We start from the raw sequence: 25,000 nt of genomic DNA, 5'->3' as shown, positions 1-25,000 counted from the left end.
CGCTTCGACGTTGGTGCTTCTCATTCTACCTTTTGTACTCACGTAGGAGCTGTTCTAAAGCTCTACCTTGGCCGATGATCACCGGGTGGAAGATGCGTAAAAACGAGCGCTTCTTGCTCTTATCATTTTCCAGAGAGTTATTGCGATATACTAAGAGCTAAAATAATGTTCGCTACATTCTCGATTAACATACTTCCCAAGCTTATATATTTTTTTATATTATTTTTCTCTTCTTTATATATTCCTTTATCTTTTGTACTCCATATTTGTTTTCCTTTTTTATATCTTTTTTTCTTTTCTCCCTTGGTTTGATTCGAAAGTAAAATTAAATATACTGGCTATTGTATATAATATGATAATTTCAGATTACGAATTAACAATATTGAATCCGTAATTAATTAAATATTGTACAAATTAATAATATATGTATAAATGATATTTTCTATGTATAAAAAATTGCTGAATGCCGCGCGCGTATTTGTACGTGTGTTTTAGTGTAGCTTTTCAGCAAGAAATAAAAATAGTAAGAACGGTCGAATGCACATTGTGTATTTATACGGGTGAGTGAAAGAGAGAGCAAATATAAAACAATACGGATTAGAACAAAAGAATAAATGAGAAGAATGAACAAAGAAATGCAGAAAGAAATGCCATTGTAATTATGTAGATGAGAATCAATAAATACGTGACAAAAGACAGTGGAGATATTTATGGACGAATAAAAATGTAGGAACTCGATTTTTCAAGCCTATTCGAAAATTAAAAATAATTGTATACAAACAAATAAATATAAAAAGAATATATATATAGTATATAAAAACATATCTTTGTACGAAGAAGAGAAGATGTATCACCTTGGTAGAAATAGTAGAAATAGAGAAAATGTTATTTGCTCGAAGACAAACTGACTCGAGCTTAGAGGTAGAAAATCCAACGAACTCTGTCGTTAAGAACGATTTATCCCTACGGGAAAGTTTTGGATGAACGTCGTGAAATTAAATGGCGAAAGGGAAATCTCGTGAAAGACAAGTTCCGTTTCCAACACGTCGACTACTGAAATGCGAAACCAACCCGATGACTACGCGGCAACTCTTGATAAACGTACTCGAGAGTCGTTGAATGTATCGTGTGAGTCAAATGTGAGAGAAAAGCTGAAGAGAAAGAGAAACAGAAAGTATTTCTCTGTATGTCTATGTGAAAGAGGGAAAGAGAGAAATGAAGTCAAAAGTTTCGTTTCGAGTGTATACAGTTGAGAAACGTATTTACAGGAAGTAACTATGGCAGCGTCGAACGTTAATTCTAGTTTTAAATTCATCATGGCCCCAACATGGCTTCCATCCTTTCTCTTTCTCTTTATCTCTCTTTCTCTTTTCTCTCTTTTCTCTCATTTCTCTCATCATATATGAACACGCAAATATTACGCGTTCATTACACACTTTATCTAATGTTTCAAGTTACAAGTTTGATAACGAGTTTCAAGACGATATATAAATATGTATGCAAGTATACATGTGTGTGTGTGTGAGTTATAAATTTATTCATAAATTTGTTTTATTTTCTCCTATAGATAAAATAAATAATAATCCTTTTAAGAGAAATCTTTAAACGCGATATATGTCTTCATAAATACTTCACCGTACTCTCATTCATTATATCCTTAGTTAGTTGACATGAAAATTCGTAAAAATATGTCTTTTTATTTGTATTAATAATGTAAAATATGTATACATTAAGTGTGTTTGATTTATCGGAGATTAATCGGATCGAAGGAATAAATCTATTCTTCATCCATAAAAATTTTACCATCCTTTCCAGGTTTATCGGTGAGGTTGAAACGAAGACTTTCGTAATTACCAAAAATAAATTCGTTGTCGGGATCCATTGGAATAACCTCATCGTCATCGTGCTTGATTGCTATCTCAATATCCGGATCGATTTTTCGATAAAAAAAATACGGTATATCCTCTTCCGCACGTGCCATCTCTTTCATAAACTCTTCCATGCCGATTCGTTTCGCAAGAGCCTGTGTGTTTTTATTTTTCTTTCATTTATACAAGGGCGTAAGCAAACGAGAGCTAAGATCTATCGATCGATTCAAGAACGCATCGTCTCTCTCATAGGAAAAAAAGAAAACAGGAAAAAAAATCAAAAGGTGTACTTAAAAATCGATGAAGAAATTTGTCCTTCGTAAAAATCTTTTTTTTCTTTTTTTTTATTTTCATCCCCCTATTTTATTAAAATTAAACGAGTTTAAATAAATGTTATAACATATGTTAAATAATGTTTATATGTTATAATAAACACAATAAAAAAAATGTTAATGATCAAAAGTTGAAATAATATTTTTTTTTCACTTCCTCCGTTGAAAATACCTTACATACCATTCATCTGGTTTTTATAATCGATTATAAGTACAAAGAAACAAAAAAATTATGACAAAGGGGTAAAAAAAGAAAATCAAACTAAACGAATCAAAACGATGTGTATGTATGCTTGATGAAAGAAAAAATACGTTTGGAAAGATCGACAGAACGATCGTCTCTAAATAAAAAAAAATATATATATATATATAGACATGGTGAGATATACGTATATACATATTGCTTTTTTTTCGCCTAGAGAACGTACCGTCATTTCAGCAAGTTTTATAGGAGGTGAAAAACACAAGTTCCGTCTAGGTGTGCCCCTCGGATAGTTCAAACACTGTTTTAAACTTGCCTCTGGCTTTTCATCCTTCAAGATATTACGTAATTTTGCCGTAGACATGATCGTTCTACCTACCATCTCTTTGATCGCCTGAAAAACAATCGTTTTCAAACACCCACCTTGTCTATAACGTGTAACGTATACGAAGTGTCAACAAAAAAAGATGTTCATTTAAAAAGTACGTAGACAAAACATATAAAAAATTTTTTCAACGCTGCTTAAAATAAATATTACATACTATTCTAAATTCTGAACCCTTTCCTCTTTTTTAAATACCTCCTATATGTACATATATATATCAAATATATACAGTTCTGTTTGCCTTTTTTTTCACACAAACACACGGACGGCCAATTTTGTTAATCTATTCTACCATTTTTTGCTATCTTTGTTTTTGTTTATTACTATTATATAAATATATAATATATGCTAAATTCTAAACCCTTTTTTTATTTTAACAGCCCGTATAAGTATATAGTAAATATATATATATATATATATATATATATATATATATTTAGTTCCACTTGCATTTTGCCACAAAAACATACAGAGCAGCCAATTATTTTCTCTTTTTTATTCGTCTTTTCTTTCCCCTTTTTCACTATCTCTGTCTCCGTCTTTATATCTGTCTTTCTTTCTCTCTATCTATCTCTGCCTTTTTCCATGTCCAATCCGAACGGAAGCCCATCGGAACGGATAAAATCCTTGAAGCGAAAAACGCATTCAAAGGACCGATTCTATTATATATCGTTCGGGTATTTGCATTTCCTACAATTTATTTGTTTCTACAAATCGAATTGGTTCGCCATCGAAAAAACGATCTCTGCTTTCATCGTAAATTTCCATATGTTCGTAGAATGCGGTGTGTACGGAATAATATACTTACTATTAGTAGGTGAATGCGTTTGTTATAGGAAGAGGGTGTCGCTTTTACTATCACGAATTCAAAGAAAACTTTTCATACGAATAAACTATTATATATCTTTAAACAATTTTTCATCCCTTATTGTTTGGAAATTGTTTCAACATCTAATATATCGACGATCATTCGTTTTATATACGTTCGTATATAATAGCTACATGTATCCGCAATTTTTACTTTATAGATATATAAATAAACTATTTTCTTTTTTTTGTATTTCCTTATAAAATTAAAAAATAAAGAAAAGATAAATGAGAATCGTCGAAATCATTTCTTACCTGTTCGCCAGTTTCCATCCAGTGTTTGAAATAGGATCGATAGATCGTAGCTTGGATCGTAAAATTTCTAATCATTTCTTGCATCTCCTCGACAGTTTCCGGTAATTCTAATCTCTACGAATAAAGAAGAGAAAGAGAAAAAAAAAAACGAAACATATACATATAAGTATACACAATAAATAAAAAGATACGGATACACAATCGACACCGTCCAGAAAATAAAGGAAAAAGAAAAAAAGTCTATCATCGTTCCATTGTGAATAATATAGTAGTCATTCGGGAAAAATACGATTCGAACGAATTATAGGCAATATCGTATCAGTTCTTAGTACCCTAATCTCAATCTCTAATCTCATTTATCATTATTCCATCTCAACGAAAAAAGAGATATCTATTTTCTAGCGGTGAAGCCGTTTTATATTAACGAGCTACGAATTAAACGTGGATACGAAATGTAAGCTATTGCGGATAGTGGTTACTTCGATAATATCCGTAGAATCCTTTTCTTTCTGAATTCCAAGGGGTTCCCATTGTATTCCCAAAGGCCACTCTTTCAGATACTCGGACGTATCATCATCGACTTTCTCATCCTTATCCTTCTTTTCGACGATTTCATCGCTTTCTTTTTCCTCCTCCTCTTCCCCTTCCTCCTCTTTCTCTTCCATCTCCTTCACCTCCTCTTCCTCCTTTACTTCCTCTGTACTAATGTATGAAGAAATAATGTACGCGTTATCCTTCGTATAGATTAAACGTCCGATCATCATAGCTCATACCTATAAATCCTTTTTGATTCTTAGATATATCACAGTCGTTTTCGTCGAAAAAAAAAGAAATATTTCTCCTATCTGTTGTCTATCTATCGATCAGACAATATCTCTTTTACACGATTCCTACTCTTATTTCATATCAACTCTCCTCTTTCATTCTTTTCAAATAAATCTTACGAGTGATTGACGACAAACCGATTCATGATCATACTGAAGAAATCTGATTTCTTCGTTAATATTCTGAATATTTAATTCTAAATATTTAATCTATTCTAATTCTAAATTATAAATTAGAATAGTAGGTATCATTGATCTACGAGGTAAGCGTTTAAACGGCTTATGTATTTTTTTTTGTCACACTTTTTTTTCATTACGCGCGAGTAAGAATTTCCTATAAAGAAAAAAATGAAAAGATAGAAATATCTGTATCTTTCCCTATTAGAGAATTTTTCGTCTAAGCAAAAAATAAATACCCATTCGTAGAACGTTCCTTCCAACATCCTTATCTAAAATAAACGAATCAATTTCCTCCATTGTGCGCAACAAGTAAGATCTCGCTGTAAACAAAAAAATATTTGTTTCTTTCCCCGTTAGAGAAGTTTTTCCGTCTAACCAAAAAGTAAATACGTATCGTAGCGTTCCTTCCAACATGCTTATCTAAAATAAACGAATCAATTTCCTCCATTTTGTGCAACAAGTAACATCTCGTAGGGAAAAAAAATATTTGTTTCTTTCTCCCTTAGTGATGATTTTCCGTATAACCAAAAGAAAAAAAAAAGAAATAATAAAAAAAAATAATAATAATAAATAAAAAATGAAGAAGAAAAAAAAAAGAAGAAACGCAAAAGAAAAGTATTTTAAATGATCGAGTTATATCCTAGATCAAATCTATTCGTATCACGATCCTACTCACGTATCCTCCTCGTTGGTAGTCTCCTCCGGTTGGTCCGCACCTCCACCCAAACGTTCCTCCCCCTCCTCTCCCTCTGCCGCTTTCTCCCCCTCCGCCCCTTCCTCAGTTTCGTTCACCACTTCCTCATTCACCGTTTCTTCTTCCACTGCTTCCCCCTCCTCGGTTTCCTCGAGTGCACGTTCCTCTTCTTCTTCCTCTTCATCCCCCTCCTCGATTTTCTCGAGTGCACGTTTTTCTTTTTCCTCCTCCCACTCTTCGCTTTCCTCAAGTGCACGTTCTTCTCCTTCATCTTTCTCCTCGACTGACTTTTCCTTACCGCTTACGATGTCTGCGAGCACTTGTTCGACTGGCATGACAAATTTTTGATAAAACATTGATGCGGTCATACTTCCAAACCAAAATCGAATTTATGCCTTTTACAACGATACGATATTTATACGATCGTGACTGATGATATAAATGCAGGATGAGTTATAAAGAAGAAGAAAGAATAGAAAAAAGAAACAATTAAAAATTAATCTTTAAGCTACGAATCATATCTGTATTTGTATTTTAAAAATATCAAATAAACCTTTTTTATTTTCTCTATTAACTTTATTATTTTTATAGTATTTAAAAAAACTATTTCATTAAATAAGTAAATATATATATGTATTGTATAAAAAATATATACTTAAAAATTGATTAAAGAAAAAAGTAGTAATCTGAAGAGATCTCTTTGTACCTTTACTCTTTTTCGATATCAATGAAAACTTTTTGAGAATATAATCAAATGACGCTAAGTAACTCTGTGAATCGAATTAAATCGTTTGAATAATAAGAGCGGTTGATTTTCAAGATGAGAAAGATTGTTCATCGTGAAAATCGCTAGAGAGTATGCCATCGTAACTAATAGAAAATTAAAAAGAGAAAGATGAGATGTACTTCAAGGGAAAAGTCGAATGAATGAACAAAATCTCGAGATCATTCGAGGTAATCAAATGATTCATAGCTTTTCGATTAATTCTGATCGACGATTTTTTTTCTTTTCTTTTTTTTCTTATTTCTTTCTTTTTCTTTATAAACGAAGATCAATCGTATTTTTTGGCCATCAAGATTCGTATTTTGAAAATCATTCGAAAAATAATTAGCCTCTTAATATAATGAGCATGATAAAATCGAATTGAATATTAAATATGAAGAGTGGGAAGAGAAAAAACGGGTCAAGTAGAAACAATCATTTACGGATGGTTGGATTATTAATTTTATGGATTGCTGCTGCAATATATAGTAAAGTAAAATGCAGTACCTACTCTCTTTTAATTTCTTTAACGATCTGAGTAAATAATCATCTTATATTGTTGTAAATAGCATCGTTAATCCTTTTTCTCTCTCTCTCTCTTTTATCTCGAGTAAAATATTTCAAATTTTTATATCTCGATAATAATATTGCAATGTTTTAATCTTAGCTGTTTAATTATATCTAATAATAAACCAAGACGTCTTATATCAAATGTACAAATGGATTGTACATCGTATTTATAAATAAATTAAAAAAGAAAGATAAAGAATAAAGGAAAGATTATTGCAAGTCGTGAATTAAAAAAGCTAGACAGAAAGATATATATATATATATATATATATATATATATATATATAGAGAGAGAGAGAGAGAGAGAGAGAGAGAATATTTGCTTTGTAATCAAAAAATTTACTTTCACCAATAATGTCGTCGAGGATTCGTACTATCTTTACTTCGTAATAATATATTATCTACCATTTCACATAAATCCAGAAAACTTTATTAAAAAAAAGGAAATTTAAGGATTAAAAAAAAAATAAATTAAACAATATTCATTCTATTCAACCACCTCTGTGTCTCTCTCTCTCTCTTTCTCTCTCTCTCTCTCATACCTAAACGTTAATTAAACGCAATATTATCCAGAATAATTTTCAAAATATCTTCACAACTTATCCAACTATTTCTCTCTCTCTCTCTTTCTCTTTCTCTTTTTCTCTTTCTCTCATGTCTGAACGTTAATCAAATACAACATTTCTAAAATAATATCTGAAATATTTACAAACATTTGTCCTCTAAATATGAGATAAAAATTATAAAAAAATATACACACACACACACATACACATAAATTTTTTCAACAAAAAACTCGCTAATTATTAATGATTTTTAAGCAGTTTACAGTTTATTGAATTAGATTAATAAATTAGATAATACAGATATCGCATTTCGTGTGTTCGTATTGAAAAATTGTAAAGTAAAGCTCTCTCTTCAAAATTGAAAGAGAGGGGGAGAGAGAGAGAGAGAGAAAGAGAGAAAGAGAGGGAGAAAGAAAGAAAGAAAGAAAGAAAGAAAGAAAGAAAGAGAAGGAGAGAGAAAACTCTTGAAGCTCTTCAAGGAGGTTCCCCAGCCTTTTCGCGAAATATATCTATCTAGCAAGTGAATCAAACGATATGAAAAGGAGAGTTCTGTCGTCTCCCGAGCGAGACATAAATATTGATTAGTTGTTTGTAAAAGCAAGACAGAATGATAAACGCTTATAACTTAGTACTTGCTATAAATCAGACATTTCCGCTTAAATTGTACGATCTCTTTCTATCTGTCTATCTATTTATCTCTCTTTCTCTCTCCTTTTTTTTCTTCAAGGAAAGATACTTTCTACGAATATTAATATACCAAAATATATATATATATACATATTATATATATATGTATATATGTATATATATATATATATATATATATATTAATCCACGAATGAATGGACCATTCGTTCTCGAGTTACATCGACAAATCCAATTATCATACTTCAGTGTGTACCCAGTAAAACTCGCAAATACTTTACCACTGATAAATAGAAAGAGTGAGAGCGAGAGAGAAAGAGAAAGGAGAATAAAAAAAAGAGAAAGAAATAGGAAGAAGCAGGTCGTCGCCGTTTCTCCTAAGCTAATCGAATAAAATCTACGTTTATCACCGAAGCGAATGCGTTTCTTACTGTCGTAAAAATCCTCGACTCCTTCCGGATACTCGATCCCGTCGTCGGCAATGGCGTCCTCCTCGTATGCGAAAATCCTTCGTATTTCTTCGACCATCTATGAATATCAATCGGATTAAACAGAGACTATATTATATTTTTATTAACAACGTCATAAGTATATAACGAAATGGTTACAATTATCTTTGATGATACGCTGTACGTAATTATATTTAAATTAAATTTTCGTTATTTATTTTTTCCTAATTATTTCGTATTCGTATATATATATATATATATAATTTAGACTTTGTTTCATTTAATATCTAATTAATAATATCCAATTTTTCTAATCTACTTACTGGTGTAAATGCAATCCTTGTCCTTATGAAATATGCACTTTCTACGTGATTTTTTGAACCGTCGTTTGAAAAATATATTCATATTTTACTCGCAGATACGTAATCTATTCGAAACACGTCTATACTTGTCCGTAGCCGACGAAGAACTAATTTGTTTATATCGTATGTATGAAAGACGCGGATGTATCGTCACTTTCCAGGAATTGTTATTATTCGTAAGACCTTCGTTGAGGGCATACACGTGTCTATGCATGTATCTACATTTGTTTATAAAAAATTTACGTTTGCAGGATAGAATATTTTGTTTATATGTTTATTATTCGACTTCAATGATACATCATTTCTACGAATTGGAATGATCTAATCTCTTTGTTAATATTTTTGCTCTCTATACGTAAATTATATGCACATATATATGTTATATAAGTAAATTTTTTACTACATTAATTTATTCTCCGAATATCATATGATTTAATTATTTTAATTATTATCACACGATTTAATTATTATCATGATTTAATTTCCATATATGTACGTACAATAAGAGATAAAAAAGAGAAAGAAAGAAATGATTTACCTCGGGTTGCAATGTCTTTAGTTCTGCGATATGCTCCTCTTCGAATTTTTTCAAACGTGATGCCATTCGTAGAAAAAGATTTACGTGTGAGCACAACCATTTTTGCCATAGCTCAGCTTCATCGCTTATCTGAGACAACCAAATAGACCAAACTCGAAGTTCCTCCGATGGGACAGCGTATATACGAAGCATCGAGTCTATAATTTTTCTAGTCGCATACCGAAGCAAACACATATATATATATATATACATGTATGTATGCATGTATATATGTATCTACATATATGTATATATAAATACACACATACACATTACACGTATGCATATGTCTACCATTAGATTTAAGATAAATAATACGAATGGCTGGAACTCGTACAGTTATTGGTATTTTGAATCATCTTTCTGTATAATAACAAAGTTCTGCAATAAAACTATGAGACAATGAAACTAGAAATGTAAGTTAGAATATACATAGAATTTATATATATATATATATATATATATATATATATATATATATAAAATTTTCTATCGAGAAGGAAAATTTTTGATAAATAAATAACATGATAGGATATTGTTAAATGTCAAAGATAACTATTATAGAATACGATATGTCGTTCTAGAATAAAAATAGTATATTGGAATATAGGAAAAAATGAAAAAAAGTCGTAATTTCCTATCTTAAAATCGAAGAATCTTACGATATTAAAAATGGCATACACAACTTAGCTATCTTTAAATTCGATCTGCAAACGTCGAAAGATCAAGACGAGGATAGAACACGTTTGTTTCGTTTTTGAACGATGTTAGTTCTCTTAGGAAATTTTCTATATATATTCTAAAAACGAGTAATCGTTCGGCCTACGTACTTACACGTGTGCATACATACATATATACACATATATATGCATGTATTATATCGTCTAAAACCTACGCGTATATAAGCTCGCGCGAAGTTCTAACGGAGGTGGATGCAAAAATAGAACGAGTTGGAATGAAATCGTCTCGGCTATCTATCATAGACGCATCACGTTGACTATTTCAAATATGCGACTGGTTGAAAGGTGGGGATGGAAGATGATCATAGAATCTTTTGGATAAGTTCCCGACTCGGCCATTTTAATCGAAACGAAAGAGAAACTTTGCCGATTTAGTTTTAACACCAGCTTAGGAATCAGCTAGAAATATTTGAAAATAAATAAGAGAGAGAGTAAGTATAGAAAGAAAGAAAGGAAGAAAGAGAGAGATGGAAAATATTCCCACGGATTTCCTGTCTTTCGAATTCTGTTTCTCAGCTTGCGTCATTCAACCTACACCTTGTACTAAAATTATCAATCGGTAATCATCAAAGTATTTTCAGTTCGTGCTCGATGGATTACACATTCTGAACTTACCAACGTTATTAGCTATACTAATATATCACAAACGATTCCACAATTTATCTAGTCTCTTTCCATCGTATCTATCGTTTACTACAACTTATTGTTAGTTTTACGATCGAAATTCTGTTAAATTCTCTTACTATTAAAACGGAATTTATAATTTAACTGGGATCGAAGTGGAAGTAGCATTCAGGCTTAGTATGACTTTCAAAATCAATTGTACCAAGTATTTCTCTCTTACTCTATCTCTTTCTCTATCTCTATCTCTATTTCTCTCTCTCTCTCTCTCTCTCTCTCTCTCTCTTTCTCTGGTAAGACGACACTACGAGTGCCAGAGAATCCAAGTGCCGTTTTACATCCTTCTATATTTACACGGATTTCCCAAACTTTCGTTCGAGCTCGTTCTACAGACTACTAGTCGAGTTTCTTCGAAAGATGATCTTTACTAAAGAGAAAACATTATCTTCATCGAATTAAGATCGACAAAGATATGTAATTAATAAACGATGATTTTCATTTGACATTGATATCTTTCAGGAGGTAAGGGTTGAAATTTTCCAGGTTCTAATTTTTTTTTTTGTTATTACTGAAACTCGTCGAGATACAAAATTTTAACTTGAGGATGTAAAATAATGTTTCCTTTATGATATTATGATTTAATAATTTTTGTTGAATGACGGCATAAAATAAAATAATAATAATAATGAAAAGAGAAAGATACAAGATTAAAAACTTACAGATTTGGCTCGAGGTATGCAATTTTCATTTGTTGATCTTCCTCCGAATCCGTAGGGCTTTTTTCTTTCTGTCAAATAGAATACAAGAGAACGAATAAACAAGATATTTACATATGAAATCAGTCTTTTTGTTATTTTTCCTAACAAACAATACGTAGTAACTCGAGGGACCGGTGTCCACTGAGTCGATTACGTTATGAGAAACCAAAGTAAACATAGGGACAGTATTTGTTCGTTAGCTTTACTTTCCTTCGTTTCCTCTTTCTCTTTTTATCTTCTTTGTCTGTTTCGTTGTTTATCAAGTGAAACAAGTATACGAGACACTGCATCTCCTCGTTAGTTATCTGAGTTAATGCTAAAAAAAATATATATATATAAAGAAAAAAATGAACCTTCTGTTTTTATCTTTCATTTTTAATGCATTAATTACTAGACAACGTGAAAACAAATAAATACAATACGTTCGAAAAGATTCGTTAGTATAATTAAATAAAATCGCATATCTCTCAATTCATTCTCTGTCGGATAATCAAAATCTTTTTCCGTGTATATATTATACAAGAAAAAGAGAAAGAAAAAAAAGAGAAATGATATTCTCTTTCGAAGTAGATACAATGTCGAAGAAGAATAGAAAAGTTATTCAATGTGGATTTTCCATCGTATATCTAAATTCGATCGTTTCTGATGAGCAGTCGTTTTGCCGTTCGAGAACGATCAAGTAGAGTTAAAAAAGCGAATTTAATCTCGTCGTGTAGAGGTAATAATTTTGTTGTAATTTCAAAGAATGGAAGTATAGAATCGTTGCTATACGACATACTTTTCGACTTCGATCTCGTACCATATTCTGCGTTACAATATCGTTGAAAAAGAGAGCGAGAGAGAGAGAGAGAGAGAGAGATAGATGTGAAACTAGATATTCGAACATGTCAATCTTACAAATTCAATGGAGCGTAGAATAACATTTTCCAATAACGAGATCGACCGTACGAAAATCTGTGAAAAACGATAATGAATTTTCATTCGGTCCGTGAAAGAAGAACAATGGCCGTCGGGTATAGAACTGGCTTCGTTCGAAATTTTCCGGATCTCCATGGGTATAAATTATCTTCCTATTTCACTCTTTCTCTTTACACAGATATACACACGTACGTATATACATATGTACATACATATACATAGATATACGTATACGTGCGACATGCACGAACATATTCTCCATTGAATTATTCCTATTACGCTAAATACTTCACGCATATACGATTTTACGATTACGATTCGACTGATCGATTCTTTTCGAATCTTTCAAAATCTGTTCTTTTTTCTGTTGTTTTTTCTTTTCTTTTTTTGTTTCGTTTCATTTTAAATCGGTTCCGGATGTTTGTTAAAAAGTTCAATGAACTCTGTCAATGGATATTTTATATACTGAAAAAGATGAACGCGTTTCGATAAAAATTTTACTTGTAAAATCATTTACGGTTGAGTAGTTCGATATAAAATCCCTCGAGAGGGATATACATATAAATATATATTTATAATATATATATATATATATATATATATATATATATACATATTATACATACGTATTTAACCAAGGATCAACGTCGTCATGTCGTTTATATACTTGACAATATTAACGATTAATTTGTGTAACCGAGTATCTCTTCCACAAGTTGATTTTCTATTAGAAGGAATACCGATCGATGATTGGAACATAATTCATGTCTCTTTCGAAGCACGAAGGCTTCTCGATCGTTTATATTCCTCCACTTCCCCAGAATGTAAATCTTCGAAATGCCAATACCAAAAGGAAAAGAGAAAAAAAGGAAGAAGAGGAAAAGGAAAAAAGAAAAACCAAAGATAATACACGTTCGCCTTCCATCAAATTATTAAACTAGAAAAAGAGACGATGACGAGACAAGAGAAAGATAAAGAAAGAGAGAGAGAGAGAGAGAGAGAGAAGAAGAATGAATAATTTTAACGAATAGTAAGTAACGTCCGATAAGTGACGTCATAAATTTCACACAAGATACACATAAAACAGAAAGAGAAAGAGAAAGAGAAAGAGAGAAATAAATAGAAAGAGATAATAAAAGATAACGAACATAGGTAGTGGTAATAGTAAATGCTTTGAAGAAATATTATCAAACGTGATCGAAGTGAAAGGTAAGTATGGCCGACCGCGTAATTCGAGTAGCAATTTGTGATAAAGCTTAAATTTTATTTAATTATTACCACAGGAGGATTTGATACCCGTTTGGAATAACCCGCCTACACTTAATCGTGTCCTTTCGTTCTTCCGAGTGACATCAGTACGAATATCGCAGAGGTGCTCTTTACTAGTGGCTGAATGGAAGGGTAAATGGTCGAAATGTTTGAAACTGAGAGATAGAGAGAAAGAGAATGAGAAAGAGAGATAACGTTACCAGGAGAGAACTTGGTAACAACAATGAAACAGAGAGAGAGAGAGAGAGAGGGAAAATAGTTCTTACGTGAGCGAATTGGAACGATTATGACTTCTCTCTACACATGCAGTAGATAGAAAGGAAGTTAAACATTACATCGAAGCTATTTCACTATGATAAAGCTAGACGGTGTGTATCGTAACGAATAATGATACGTACATTCTCTTCTCTCTCTCTCTCTCTCTCTCTCTCTCTCTCTCTCTCTATCTCTCTCTCTCTCTTTAACTCTCTCTTTTTCTTTAGCACGTCTTAAAAGTTGCCTATTTCTTTAGCTGGAGAATTACAACTATCTAAAATGACAAAGTCGAAGTAACATTCGAAATCTAAACGTAAAGATCATTCGGATCATCATAACATAGCTCTATAGATCTTTATATGCAAACTCGCTCGATTATTCGCCAAACCATAATCCATAATGATACCTATCTATCGCTCTTACGAAAGCCCACGTGTAGAAATGAAAGCAACACAGTTGTCCACTCAGTTCTATCCGTAAGAAGACATAAAAATGAATATATAGAGTATTTCCCCGGTATAAAAATCGACCAGAAAATTCCATTTGCCTTTATGGCTTTGATATGAATAAAAGAAATATAACTACTTACGTCTGAGGTATGTGGTGTGACACTTCAATTGAAGTTTCACATTTCAAATAAAGGACAAAATATTTCAAATATCCTTAAAATATTTATGTTTGCTATAACGAACCTTTTTATTTTGGTCTAGGTGTATAAATTTTTCTTTTTCTTTTTTTTTTATATATATAACATTTAATGAACATTCTTTCTATTGACGACATTAGATTCTAACAATAAAATTTAGTCATTAAAAAAGAAAAAAAAATATATAGATATATCAAAATAATACGTGAACATAACTCGAGAAACGAGTCAATTCGTTATATTGTCAAATAAATATCTAAGGGGAATGACATAAGCAATCCGACATAGCTTCACCGACATAGTTGCTACGATTAAGAAGGAAAATCACCATTGGTTATTCTCTCCTTCTCCTTTTCTCTCTCTCGCTCTTGTGAGTTGTCTCTCTTAAAGAGAATTAGAGTTTCGGCACGAATCCAAAGGTGCAAAGTTTTCATGATGGCGGACGAATAGAACACGCGAGACGTTTGCTTGCTTGCTTGCTTGCTTGCTTGCTTGCTTTCTTGCTTGCTTGCTTGCTCGCTCGCTCGTTCCCTACCACAGCTATAAATAATTCGCGGACATGGCGAAAATAGCGATCAGGGACGTAACTTTCGGTACCCAAGAATCATCAGTAGACAGAGATGAACAGACAGAGAGATAGACACGTAGACAGACAGACAGACAAAGAGAGAAATAGAGAGAGAGAGAGAGAAATTATGTGTGAAAGAGAAAGATAGAGACAAAGACAGAGAGAGAGAGAGAGAGAGAGAGAGAGAGAGAGAGAGAGAAAGAGAGAGAGAAGCTCGTTTACATAGAAACCCGCAATAGCAATTAATATCGGTTTATATCGCTAGCCAAGTGAAATGCAACACTCGAAATAATGGGAAACATATATCGAATGAGTTTCATCTCGAAAAGGACGTGGATAATTCGATTCTCATTTCAGCTTCTTTTTTCTTCTGATATCCTCTTTTTTATCTGATAGTACATACATACATACATACATACATATATATATATATATATATATATATATATATATATACATATACAAATATATATATATACGAATAAATTTTTTGCCAAGATTTACGATGAAGAGAAGAATTAACGATATCTCACTGAAATGAAAACTTTCTTATCGCTTCGCGAAGAGAATCGTTTCAGAGATCATTAACAAATGATCCTAGGTATTTCAATGTCGACAAGAAAAAATAAAGAAGAAAATCGAAACAAAAAATAAAATAGAAAAAGTAAAGCAAAAGTTAACTTTCCATATTACGATTACGAGACGGAGGCAAGAGAAACATTATTTTATCAAATAGAAAATATTGTTTTTCTCACAAATGCGATATTACTTTTTATTATTATTATTATTATACGTTTATATACCTATAAATGTTCTCACAAACACACGCACAGGATATTAATATATTATTTGATAGATATTTAATTCCATAGAAAACTGAACGGATATTTCAATCAGATATTTGTTGGAATAATAGATTAGTTTGGAAATGATCGAATTAATAAACGCTTCTATAAAAAATTTCTCATTAATTATTTATGTATACGGAATGGTATGTGAATTAATTATATGAAAATTATTTTTAACAGGCTTCTATGGAAATATTTAAATTCTTGAAATATGTTTTCGAGCGAAGTTACGATATCATTTCGATATTGCTTTTCAGATCTATCTCGACAAGCTTATATTCTCTCTCTCTCTCTCTCTCTCTCTCTCCCTCTCTCTCTCTCTCTCTCTCTCTCTGTTATTCCTCAAAGCTTGCAATTTCCCGTTCAAACGGTGAATGTCGATCGTCATAGCGTTACTTCCAGATCCTAAAGCTGGTCCCACTCATAGGTGTATCCGCACACATGCAGATCCCTTGCAACGTCATAATACCGAGCTAGCTTGCATTGCATTACACAGACGTTAGAAAGCGAGATCCTGTAGGATTGAGCGAGGGCTTCGTTTACGAGAGTAAACTTCGACTATACCACTGGTTAATATGGTACCGTACTATTCCACCTCTTCCTTCCAATAATCTATGAGTAATCTTCAATGCATTTCTAACGAGAAACGTTGAATCATAACATTTCATTCTTATCCGTATGCTTCTTTAGTTTAATTAACTAAACGTAGTTTTCTTGTCTTAAGGAATTATTCCATAAATTCTGATCAAATTTTGTCATTATTATGATATCAATGATTTATTGTTGATGATATACGTAATGAAGGAAATACGAAATTGTCGAATAATTCTACAATGAATATAAAGAAAAATAAAATAATCATCAGGGACGTTAAATATATTTAATATACAGTTTGACTTATGAGAAAAAGAAAGTTATTATTGTAAAAAAAATATACAAATATTGATATTAAAAAGAGCCTATCAGATGCATATCGTTCTCGTAGACGATAATTTTACTCTTCGTCTTATTTTTTTAAACAAAAATAAAAAAGAAAGAGAATAATAAAGAGTGATAATAAAAAATATTGTTATCAAAGCGATAACCTGATTTCAACGTTGAATTTCAACATTGAATAACACAATGCTTTTTCCATGATCTTAGATAAGGGGAACCGATCGGTCCGATTCGAGAATAGTGCCAAACGCATACTAAATCGTTACGAACAATGGCGTCGAGTTCGCAATTCGTGGGTGTTTCCACGGGGTGGTTACAAAACGCGTTTGATCGACCGTACGAACGCGTTCATCGTTGCCTCGATAAGCCCTTTGTCTTTCGACCAATCCCACTGTATCGGTCGGTCCCGTTGTAACCGATTCTCGGACACCACGTCCATTGTTTCGACGATTGCATGTTGAGTTAAGCAGACGATTCGAAAACTATTGTTAATATATTTTTTTCTCCGTTTATATGTCGTCGAATACAAAGAGTGAAGCCAAGGGTGATATTTTCAATTTTTCCCCCAAGTTCTCTTTTTTTTTTTTTTTTTTTTTTTTTTTTTTTTTTTTTATTTAGACGAACAACGTGCGACTAACGTTTGGGTAACCATCGTGAAGAGTAACGTCAAATTTTTTTGATTTTAAATAATATCGTTATCATTAGAAAAAAAAGCACTATAAAAATAAATTTTTTCTCCAAAACTTAGAATCTAATGCATATGTAGTTAAACAGCATTTAAGTATCGTGAAAGTCGGAGGATAGTGATTTATGTAGGGTAAAAACTAAGGTTTAGGAAGTATGAAAAGATATTTCAGAAACTATAAAAATGTAAGGAATATATACATTCCTTATCAATGTATTATTGCTTTTCACTTCGTTGAACGCCGATACGAGAAACGAAAAACGCCGTAAAACGTCGCTAAAACGATGCCAAGGATGAGCATGACGAATGGCCGAGAAATAGTTTAGGAAATAGAAGTATCTGACTTTTCCCAAGTCCGGTTTACCCTGCCAAATCGGCTAAATGACCGTAGACGACGTAAACGAAGGAAGGTAAACGAGCTAGGAAAAGCGTGCCAAAATAATCTCTACGCTGGTCGAGTCTGGACAAACGTATGCTACATTTACATTTCCATAGCCTATTTGCATTTTATACATATGCGGATTTGTGTGTATTTATGTATAAGTTGGATAGTAGTAATTAGCGACTCCTGAGATATACATATATATATATATATATATATATATATATATATATATATATATATTATTTTTTGAATAAAACAAAACCAGATGCAAGCGTTTGTTTTATTAATCCAATTAATTATTTACTGTTTTATTTATTCACGCATATTTTATATGCGTTAAATTAATTATATTTCATAGTGTATTAAAGCATGTACATCGATAACAGATTGATCAACCACGTTATAAATTATTTTGCAAATATTTCTTTATGGTTAACATAAAACTAAATTATTAATTAGTTTCATTGAAACAAGAAGAAAAAACAAACAAATAGGAAACTTTTTACCGGTACGATGTCCAGATTTTAACACTTTCCTCTTGTTTTAATACTCTTTATACCTCTACTTTAAACAAAGTCCGATTTTATACGCTTTTAAAATGGTACTAGCACTACTACTAATACTATTACTACCCAGCAGCGAAAGTGCAATACTTTCCAATCCTCCCATTCTCTTTCACTTTCTCTCTCTCTCTCTCTCTCCCTCTCTCTCTCTCTCTCCCTCTCCCTTTCTCCTCTCTACGTGATAAAAAAAGCTTAAGTAATTATCTTGCGGCCTCTTTTCTAGCTACACGAGAAAGAGAACAGAGAGTATGTATACACACGATGCACACGTTGGACCGGTTTCTTTCGTCCAACGTGTCACGTTGGCAGCTCTTCAATTTTAAAGTACGAATGACGTGCTTCCTTAGTCCTCCGAGGTTGCAGAAGAGATAGGAAAAAAAAGAAAAAAAAAAAAGGAAAAAAAGGAAAAAAAGGATATATAAAAATGTTGGGAAGATCAAAAGAAACAAAACGAAACAAAAAGAAAGAAAGAGAAAGATGAAACGAAGGAAACAAGAAACGAGTTCGTCTGTTATTCTTCAAATGTCGAACTACCACTATTTATTATAACTGTACCATTACCAGTAAATGGTGGGTTAATTAAAGAGCTGCAAATCTTCTGGATTAAAGAACAATTTTTTATTTTTCCTTCGTTAAAATTGTATTTGTCTATTTATGTCTCTCTCTCTCTCTCTCTCTCTCTCTCTCTCTCTCTCTCTCTCTCTCTCTCTCTCTCTCTCTCTCTCTCTCTCTCTGTATATATGCGTTTAATACATAGTATTTACACGCTCGTCATACTCGAAGTTACTCATATGTGATTTCTATCTATGTATGTACATCTGAGTACGTAAGTACTTACTTATATGCTGAAAACGGTAAAAGACAACGAGAAGAAGGATTTCTCATCGTCGAAGGATTTGTTCCATCGTCTCTGTTTTCCATCTTTTCTTGTAAAAGGAAGCACTGGCTCGTGAGGGAAAAATTACGATGCATTATGCGCGAAGCGTGTCCAAAAAATTAATGGACGAACACGTACCACGTCGAGCGTTTATTCGAAATAGAATTGCAAGTACGCGATTGCTACGAGTCCTACATCGTAAGAGAAAGAGAGAGAGGGAGGGAGAGAGGGAGAGAGAGAGAGAGAGAGAGAGTAATATAACAAAGAATTATATTCCTTTCGCCTACACTTTATATCTTTTAAAAATATTCTTCTTATTTCCTATTCATTATACGTACTTACTTAATCGATTCGTTTTAGTTTTTCTCTTTTTTTCTTTTCTTTTCCTTTTACTTTTTATTTTCACTCCAACATCGTATTTCATCGTAAAAACAATTTTCATTTAATATTTTCTATTATAATCTGTATTTCTCATAACATATACCTATTTCTCGTTATATTGAATTATACATGAACAGGTGGTGATCTTAAAAGATCAATTATTCTATTTCGTGAGGTTAAAGGCTAATTTTTGTTGTGTTCTTTCATTTTTATTTAGATGTTAAAATTACACCAAGGATACAAATTGTTTTTACGGTCTGGAAGAAATAAAAAAGAAGAAAATTGTTTGGGAAAATATTACGTAATTGATTTTTAATATCACTTAAGAACTTTCGATTTATTCTTTCTCTCTTTTTCTTTCTCTATAAATAAATAGATAAATATATATATATATATATATATATATATATATTAAATGTTAAGATTTTTCTAACTTATAGTAACGTCCTAAATACAATAACTACATTTTCTCATGATGTGTCTATCTATCTCTCGTCCTCTCTTACACACGCGAAGCCCGTTGTCATGGTCAAAGCTTAATGCATTAGAGAGCTGGTTGAACGTGAAACGATAATAGCTCGCTCGATGGACCCTTCCGTTATGATTCTATACCATAACCGACAAAACGAAAGAGAATTTCATTTTAGGAAGGCAACATTCTCGATGAGAAATATTTTTCGTCAAATCATAATCGTTACAATTTCTTATTCGTATCATTCTCTCCTCTCTTTTTAACTTGTTATCTTTTTCATATCTTCGTACAAGGAAGGAATTTTGAATCTCAGTTTATTGGAACGTTCCGACTGAATTCTTCGACATATTCTATTTCTCGAACGACTTCCTACAATTTTCCAAGAGAATAAGAAAGAGAAAGAGAAAGAGAAAGGAAGAGAGATATAGAGAGAGAAAGAGAGAACGACCTTTCGCATGTTCAACAATACGGATGATGATTCTCATCTGTCTTTTTCGAATCGTTCTTCCTTTTCTTTTCTCTTTCTCCTTTTCTTTTTTTTTTTTCTTTTCAACTCGTTTCGTAACAATCGCGTAAAAAATATCGACGATTATACCGCTCGTTTTTCATCAAATTGAAAATAAATTCAATCGTTTAACGTCGTAATTAAGTAGAATCGTTTAGCCCTTTAATACCACGACGTTTTCGCGAAAAATATTGAAGATTTTATTCCACTCGATTTAATCTCATTCATTTATTTGATCTCTCTTTCTTTTCTCCCCCTTTTTTTTAACGAAAACGAACGGCTAATCAGTTTTTTTTTTGTTATTCAAAATTACGTTAAAGCTATATACTGGTAGCGAAATTTTGAAAGGGTGATTGTAAAACTTGTGCGAAGGGATAAAAAATTGAAGTAAAAAGGATAAATAAAAAAAGAAGTGTATATAAATATAAACGAAACATGAAAAAAAAGAAGAAGAAAACGATAAAATGTGGTTACGAGAAAAAATAAAATGAGAAGCTCGTAAATCGTAAAAGGGGAAGGAGCTTCCGTGGTTTCTCAAGGACAATGGCGATAAAACTGCACGAACTTGAGACGAGGAAAAGCCATTTCGAGAAGTTACAGTGATTCGTTGGAATTAGGTTGACAACTTTGTTTAACATTAATCATACGTTTATATAAAATATAAATGATAGGTATGAATTTATAACAATAAATAAGTATCGTAGGAACGGTCCGAAGAATTTTTAAGATCGATCGGAACGATCATTTTTCTGTTTCTTCGAAATTGTTCATGGCGGACGTAGGTGCAACTTTGAAATATCTTTTTAGAACTTGTACGTTCTGAAATTCGAGAGGAGTTGACGGAGTTAAAATCCCTTTTGAAAAGAAACAGAACAGACAGGAATAAACTTGAAACTTAAGAGCTATTTTTCGCGAGACCACTTTTTCTAATCAGGTACGGGCTTGAACATCTCGAGAAATAATGAAGCGTTCAACTTGAAACTTAACAGAACGCATACAAGCAAATATCTCTGTTGTTTCAATTAAAAAATTACGACCTGCTACAATTTGTTTCTCGTCTCTTATATGATTTTTCAAAACAAACTCTATTACGTTTTAATAACATCAAATGTTTCTTCTTTTTTTCTTTTCTTTTTCTTTTTTCTTTTTCTTTTTTTTTATTCTCTCAGATAATTACATGCGGTTAATAAAAACGATAAGATAAGGAAGTATTTCTAGATGGAAAACAAAATCCTAAAATATTTCCTTTATAATCGCACGAAAAATTAAAGACATCTTTCCTTTTTCTACGTACAATTATTCCCATAAAAAGATCTATCTATCTCAAAACTTAACTGTACACTTTTTCTAATCTCCTATAATAAAACATTTCAAAGGCAAGAACAATTTCTGTTTTGTAAGTTGCGAACGAACGTCTCCTCACGAATACTTCGTTGTTCTCCAACAAGTTGGACACGCTCGACACGCATGTTATAATGAATCATGAATCATACTTGCTCGACTCCGCTCTCTCTTTCTCTCTCTCTCCCTCTTTCCCTCTCTCTTTACTTTCCTTTCTTTTTCTCCCTTTCTTTTTCTCTCGAACGAAAGATTTATGAACGTCTCGCGTGTTTGAGTTTGTACCGATGTAACCAAAAAGAAGGAAGGAAAGAAGAAAAGAAAAACAAAAGAAAAAAAAATAAAAGAAAAAAAGAAAGAAAAAATCATCACTGTTTTTCCTTCTTCCTATTTCCACCTTCGATGCAATTCGAAAAACATGATTCTTACGATGAGAAGACGAGGTGGTAGTACAGGATGAAAAAGGGGAGGGAGGGTTGCTTGGGGAGGGATGCAAATAGAAGAGAAGCGGAAAGAGAAATACGAAGGGAACTCTCGAAGAAAAATATGTACGGAAGCGTTCGATTTAAAGCTGTACTTTATTTTTTTTCTTTTCTTTTTTTTTTTTTCTTTTTTTTTGTCTCTCTCGTAGAAGAAAAAGCAACGTCGATAAAAGTAGTGAAACCCATTTTTCTCGGGAACATGTTTGTTACTCACAAAAACTACCCTAATGCTTGGCTTTTCTTTTTCTTCGACCACTCAAGTTCCGCGTCCGCTTCTGTGTATTATTTATTTATTTATTCAATAACGTATCTCGCCTCGCATTGTTAAATAAACATCGTTCGAGACCCCACTTTATCGTCGTTGCGACGACAACGCGACGATCCGAAATATTGTTACTTCTTTTGAATGTAGCTACGTTCTAAGCTTTCCCGACGGTCAGTAAATTCTATTTGAAGATAAGACACGGAAATAGAGAAGACAAAATAAATAAATGAGATGAGAAGCAAGAGAGAGGGAGAAAAAGAGAGAGAAAAAGAAAGAGAGAGAGAGAGAGAGAATGGGAGCGCAGTAAAAGAAAAAATTCTTTGACGAAATTAAAAAAAAAAATTTGACTTTTCTAACCGACCTATAAAAAATATTTGATCGAATTCGAGAGACGTTATAACTTAAGAAAAAAAAAAAAGAAGAGAAAAGAAAGAAAAGAAAAAAGAAGATAGAAAAAAGTAGAAAAAAAAAAGATAGAAAAAAATCTCGCGGCGTCGTTCACCCAGATTTCGATACTTTTACTTCTCGCGTATGATATCATTGGCGAAAAGATAAGAATAGAAAAAAGATGAGAAGGAAGGGAGAAGGCAAATGAAAATAAAAATGTAACAAGAAAAAAAATTGACCCTGAGCTCTTTCTACTGTCGCTTGTTATCGCATGCTGACACAAAGGAACCAGCAAATTCAAAGAAAAGTAAAAAGATAGATGAAGAGATAGATATATAAAGAGAAAGAAAGAGAGAGAGAGAGAGAGAGAGAGAGAGAGAATGGAAAATAGAGAGAAGGAGAGACAAAGCCACGAGTAAGTACTTAAGTCATAGCCGGAAAACTGGTAGTAAGGGAGCATCGGAAATTCTCGTTAGGTCGTCACGAATCGTCGCTTCGTCTTTTGTTCTTTAATGATTCATACTACACGAGAAAGAGAGGACTTTTCCTTTAGAAAGAGAATCCATCTGATATTGTCGATCGAGCGACAAAGAAATTTTGTTGTCTTTATCGTTGTTTCTCATTCTCTATAACTCTCTATCATGACAATCTATCTCTATCTCGTTTTCTTTCTTTCACTTTTCTCCCTTCGCCTGTCCCTCCCATTAGAATAGAGTACACAAAGAGAAAACGATAATTTCTATTCGCGAAGAACGATGCGACGATACGTTTGTAGCATCTCTCAAAAATACGTATTCTTCTCTCCTTTTAACGTATATAACAACGAGTACCTATACCTACTTTTATTTAAGGAAGAGAGAGAGAGAGAGAGAGAAAGAGAGATAAAAAGATAGAAATAAATATTTTATTGAATATTCACGAATAAAATTTAACATGGGTGTGTGTAAGACTTAACGCATTAGGTATAGATACGTATGTATATATCGTTTATTACGTGCTTTATCTCGATAACGGCTAACGAATCGTGCTGGATAATAATAAACGTGAATAAGTTAAAACGATTAGTTTAATGAAATATAAAGATTAATTTAAAGTGGAATTAATAAAAGAAATTGGATAGGAATCAACGAAATAAGCTGCGTGAGAATGCATAATTCGAAATTTTAAGATAATACGACCTTACTTGTCTGACGATATTTAGATATCAACTATATAATATTTGAATTTATATTTAAGAGAAACGAAGATAGAATTAATTCGACAATATCGATAGCTAAAAATAAAATGGTAGTATTATATTCCCAGAGGATAGATCGTTTCGACATAGAGATGGTATCACTGGCCAATTTCTCAAAGGAAAATCATAGAACGTAATAGAACGTAGTGGAAACGAGATGATCAGATTTATCGATCGTAGAAAGATAAATCATGATAGGTGAGAAAGATCGTGATTTCCAACATGAGAAATGATTTTCTAGTTCGAATGGTAACTAATTTTCCGAAAAGCGGATTGACGAATTTATATATATATATATATATATATATATATATATATATATATA

At 32.2% G+C, this 25,000-nt stretch overlaps 2 protein-coding genes across 3 annotated transcripts in view; both read right to left on the bottom strand.

The window, feature by feature from the left end:
- Positions 1–1,679: 1,679 nt before the first annotated feature.
- Positions 1,680–4,885, bottom strand: LOC122630702. The gene is made up of 5 exons (XM_043815486.1): positions 4,872–4,885; positions 4,389–4,566; positions 3,910–4,023; positions 2,629–2,796; positions 1,680–2,023 (listed from the first exon to the last, which is right to left on the bottom strand). The coding sequence occupies exons 1-5, from the start codon at positions 4,883–4,885 to the stop codon at positions 1,778–1,780; spliced, it is 720 nt and encodes a 239-aa protein (XP_043671421.1). The 3' UTR covers positions 1,680–1,777.
- A 680-nt stretch (positions 4,886–5,565) lies between these two features.
- The window catches only part of LOC122630512 (101 kDa malaria antigen-like), a 59,149-nt gene continuing 39,714 nt past the window's right edge, over positions 5,566–25,000 (bottom strand). For both annotated transcript variants that reach the window (XM_043815069.1, XM_043815070.1), the window contains 4 exons: positions 11,620–11,687; positions 9,501–9,708; positions 8,583–8,679; positions 5,566–5,935 (listed from right to left, as the gene is read on the bottom strand). In XM_043815069.1, the coding sequence (XP_043671004.1) occupies positions 5,586–5,935; positions 8,583–8,679; positions 9,501–9,708; positions 11,620–11,687 (723 nt within the window). In that variant the 3' untranslated portion in view covers positions 5,566–5,585. The remainder of the gene's footprint in view (positions 5,936–8,582; positions 8,680–9,500; positions 9,709–11,619; positions 11,688–25,000) is intronic.

This window comes from Vespula pensylvanica, chromosome 7 (assembly GCF_014466175.1).
Source record: "Vespula pensylvanica isolate Volc-1 chromosome 7, ASM1446617v1, whole genome shotgun sequence".
NCBI classification, from domain to species: Eukaryota; Metazoa; Arthropoda; class Insecta; order Hymenoptera; family Vespidae; genus Vespula; species Vespula pensylvanica.
Note: the sequence above shows the minus strand (reverse complement) of the source record. Positions and strands in the feature narration are given on the sequence as shown.

Bases quoted from the DNA above. Each gene is read 5' to 3' on its own strand.
- LOC122630702 (XM_043815486.1), bottom strand. The intron at 4,024-4,388 runs GTAACCACTATC...CTTTATTCGTAG, and splicing joins ATTCTACGGATATTATCGAA to AGATTAGAATTACCGGAAAC. The intron at 2,797-3,909 runs GTAAGAAATGAT...ATTGTTTTTCAG, and splicing joins GGATGGAAACTGGCGAACAG to GCGATCAAAGAGATGGTAGG.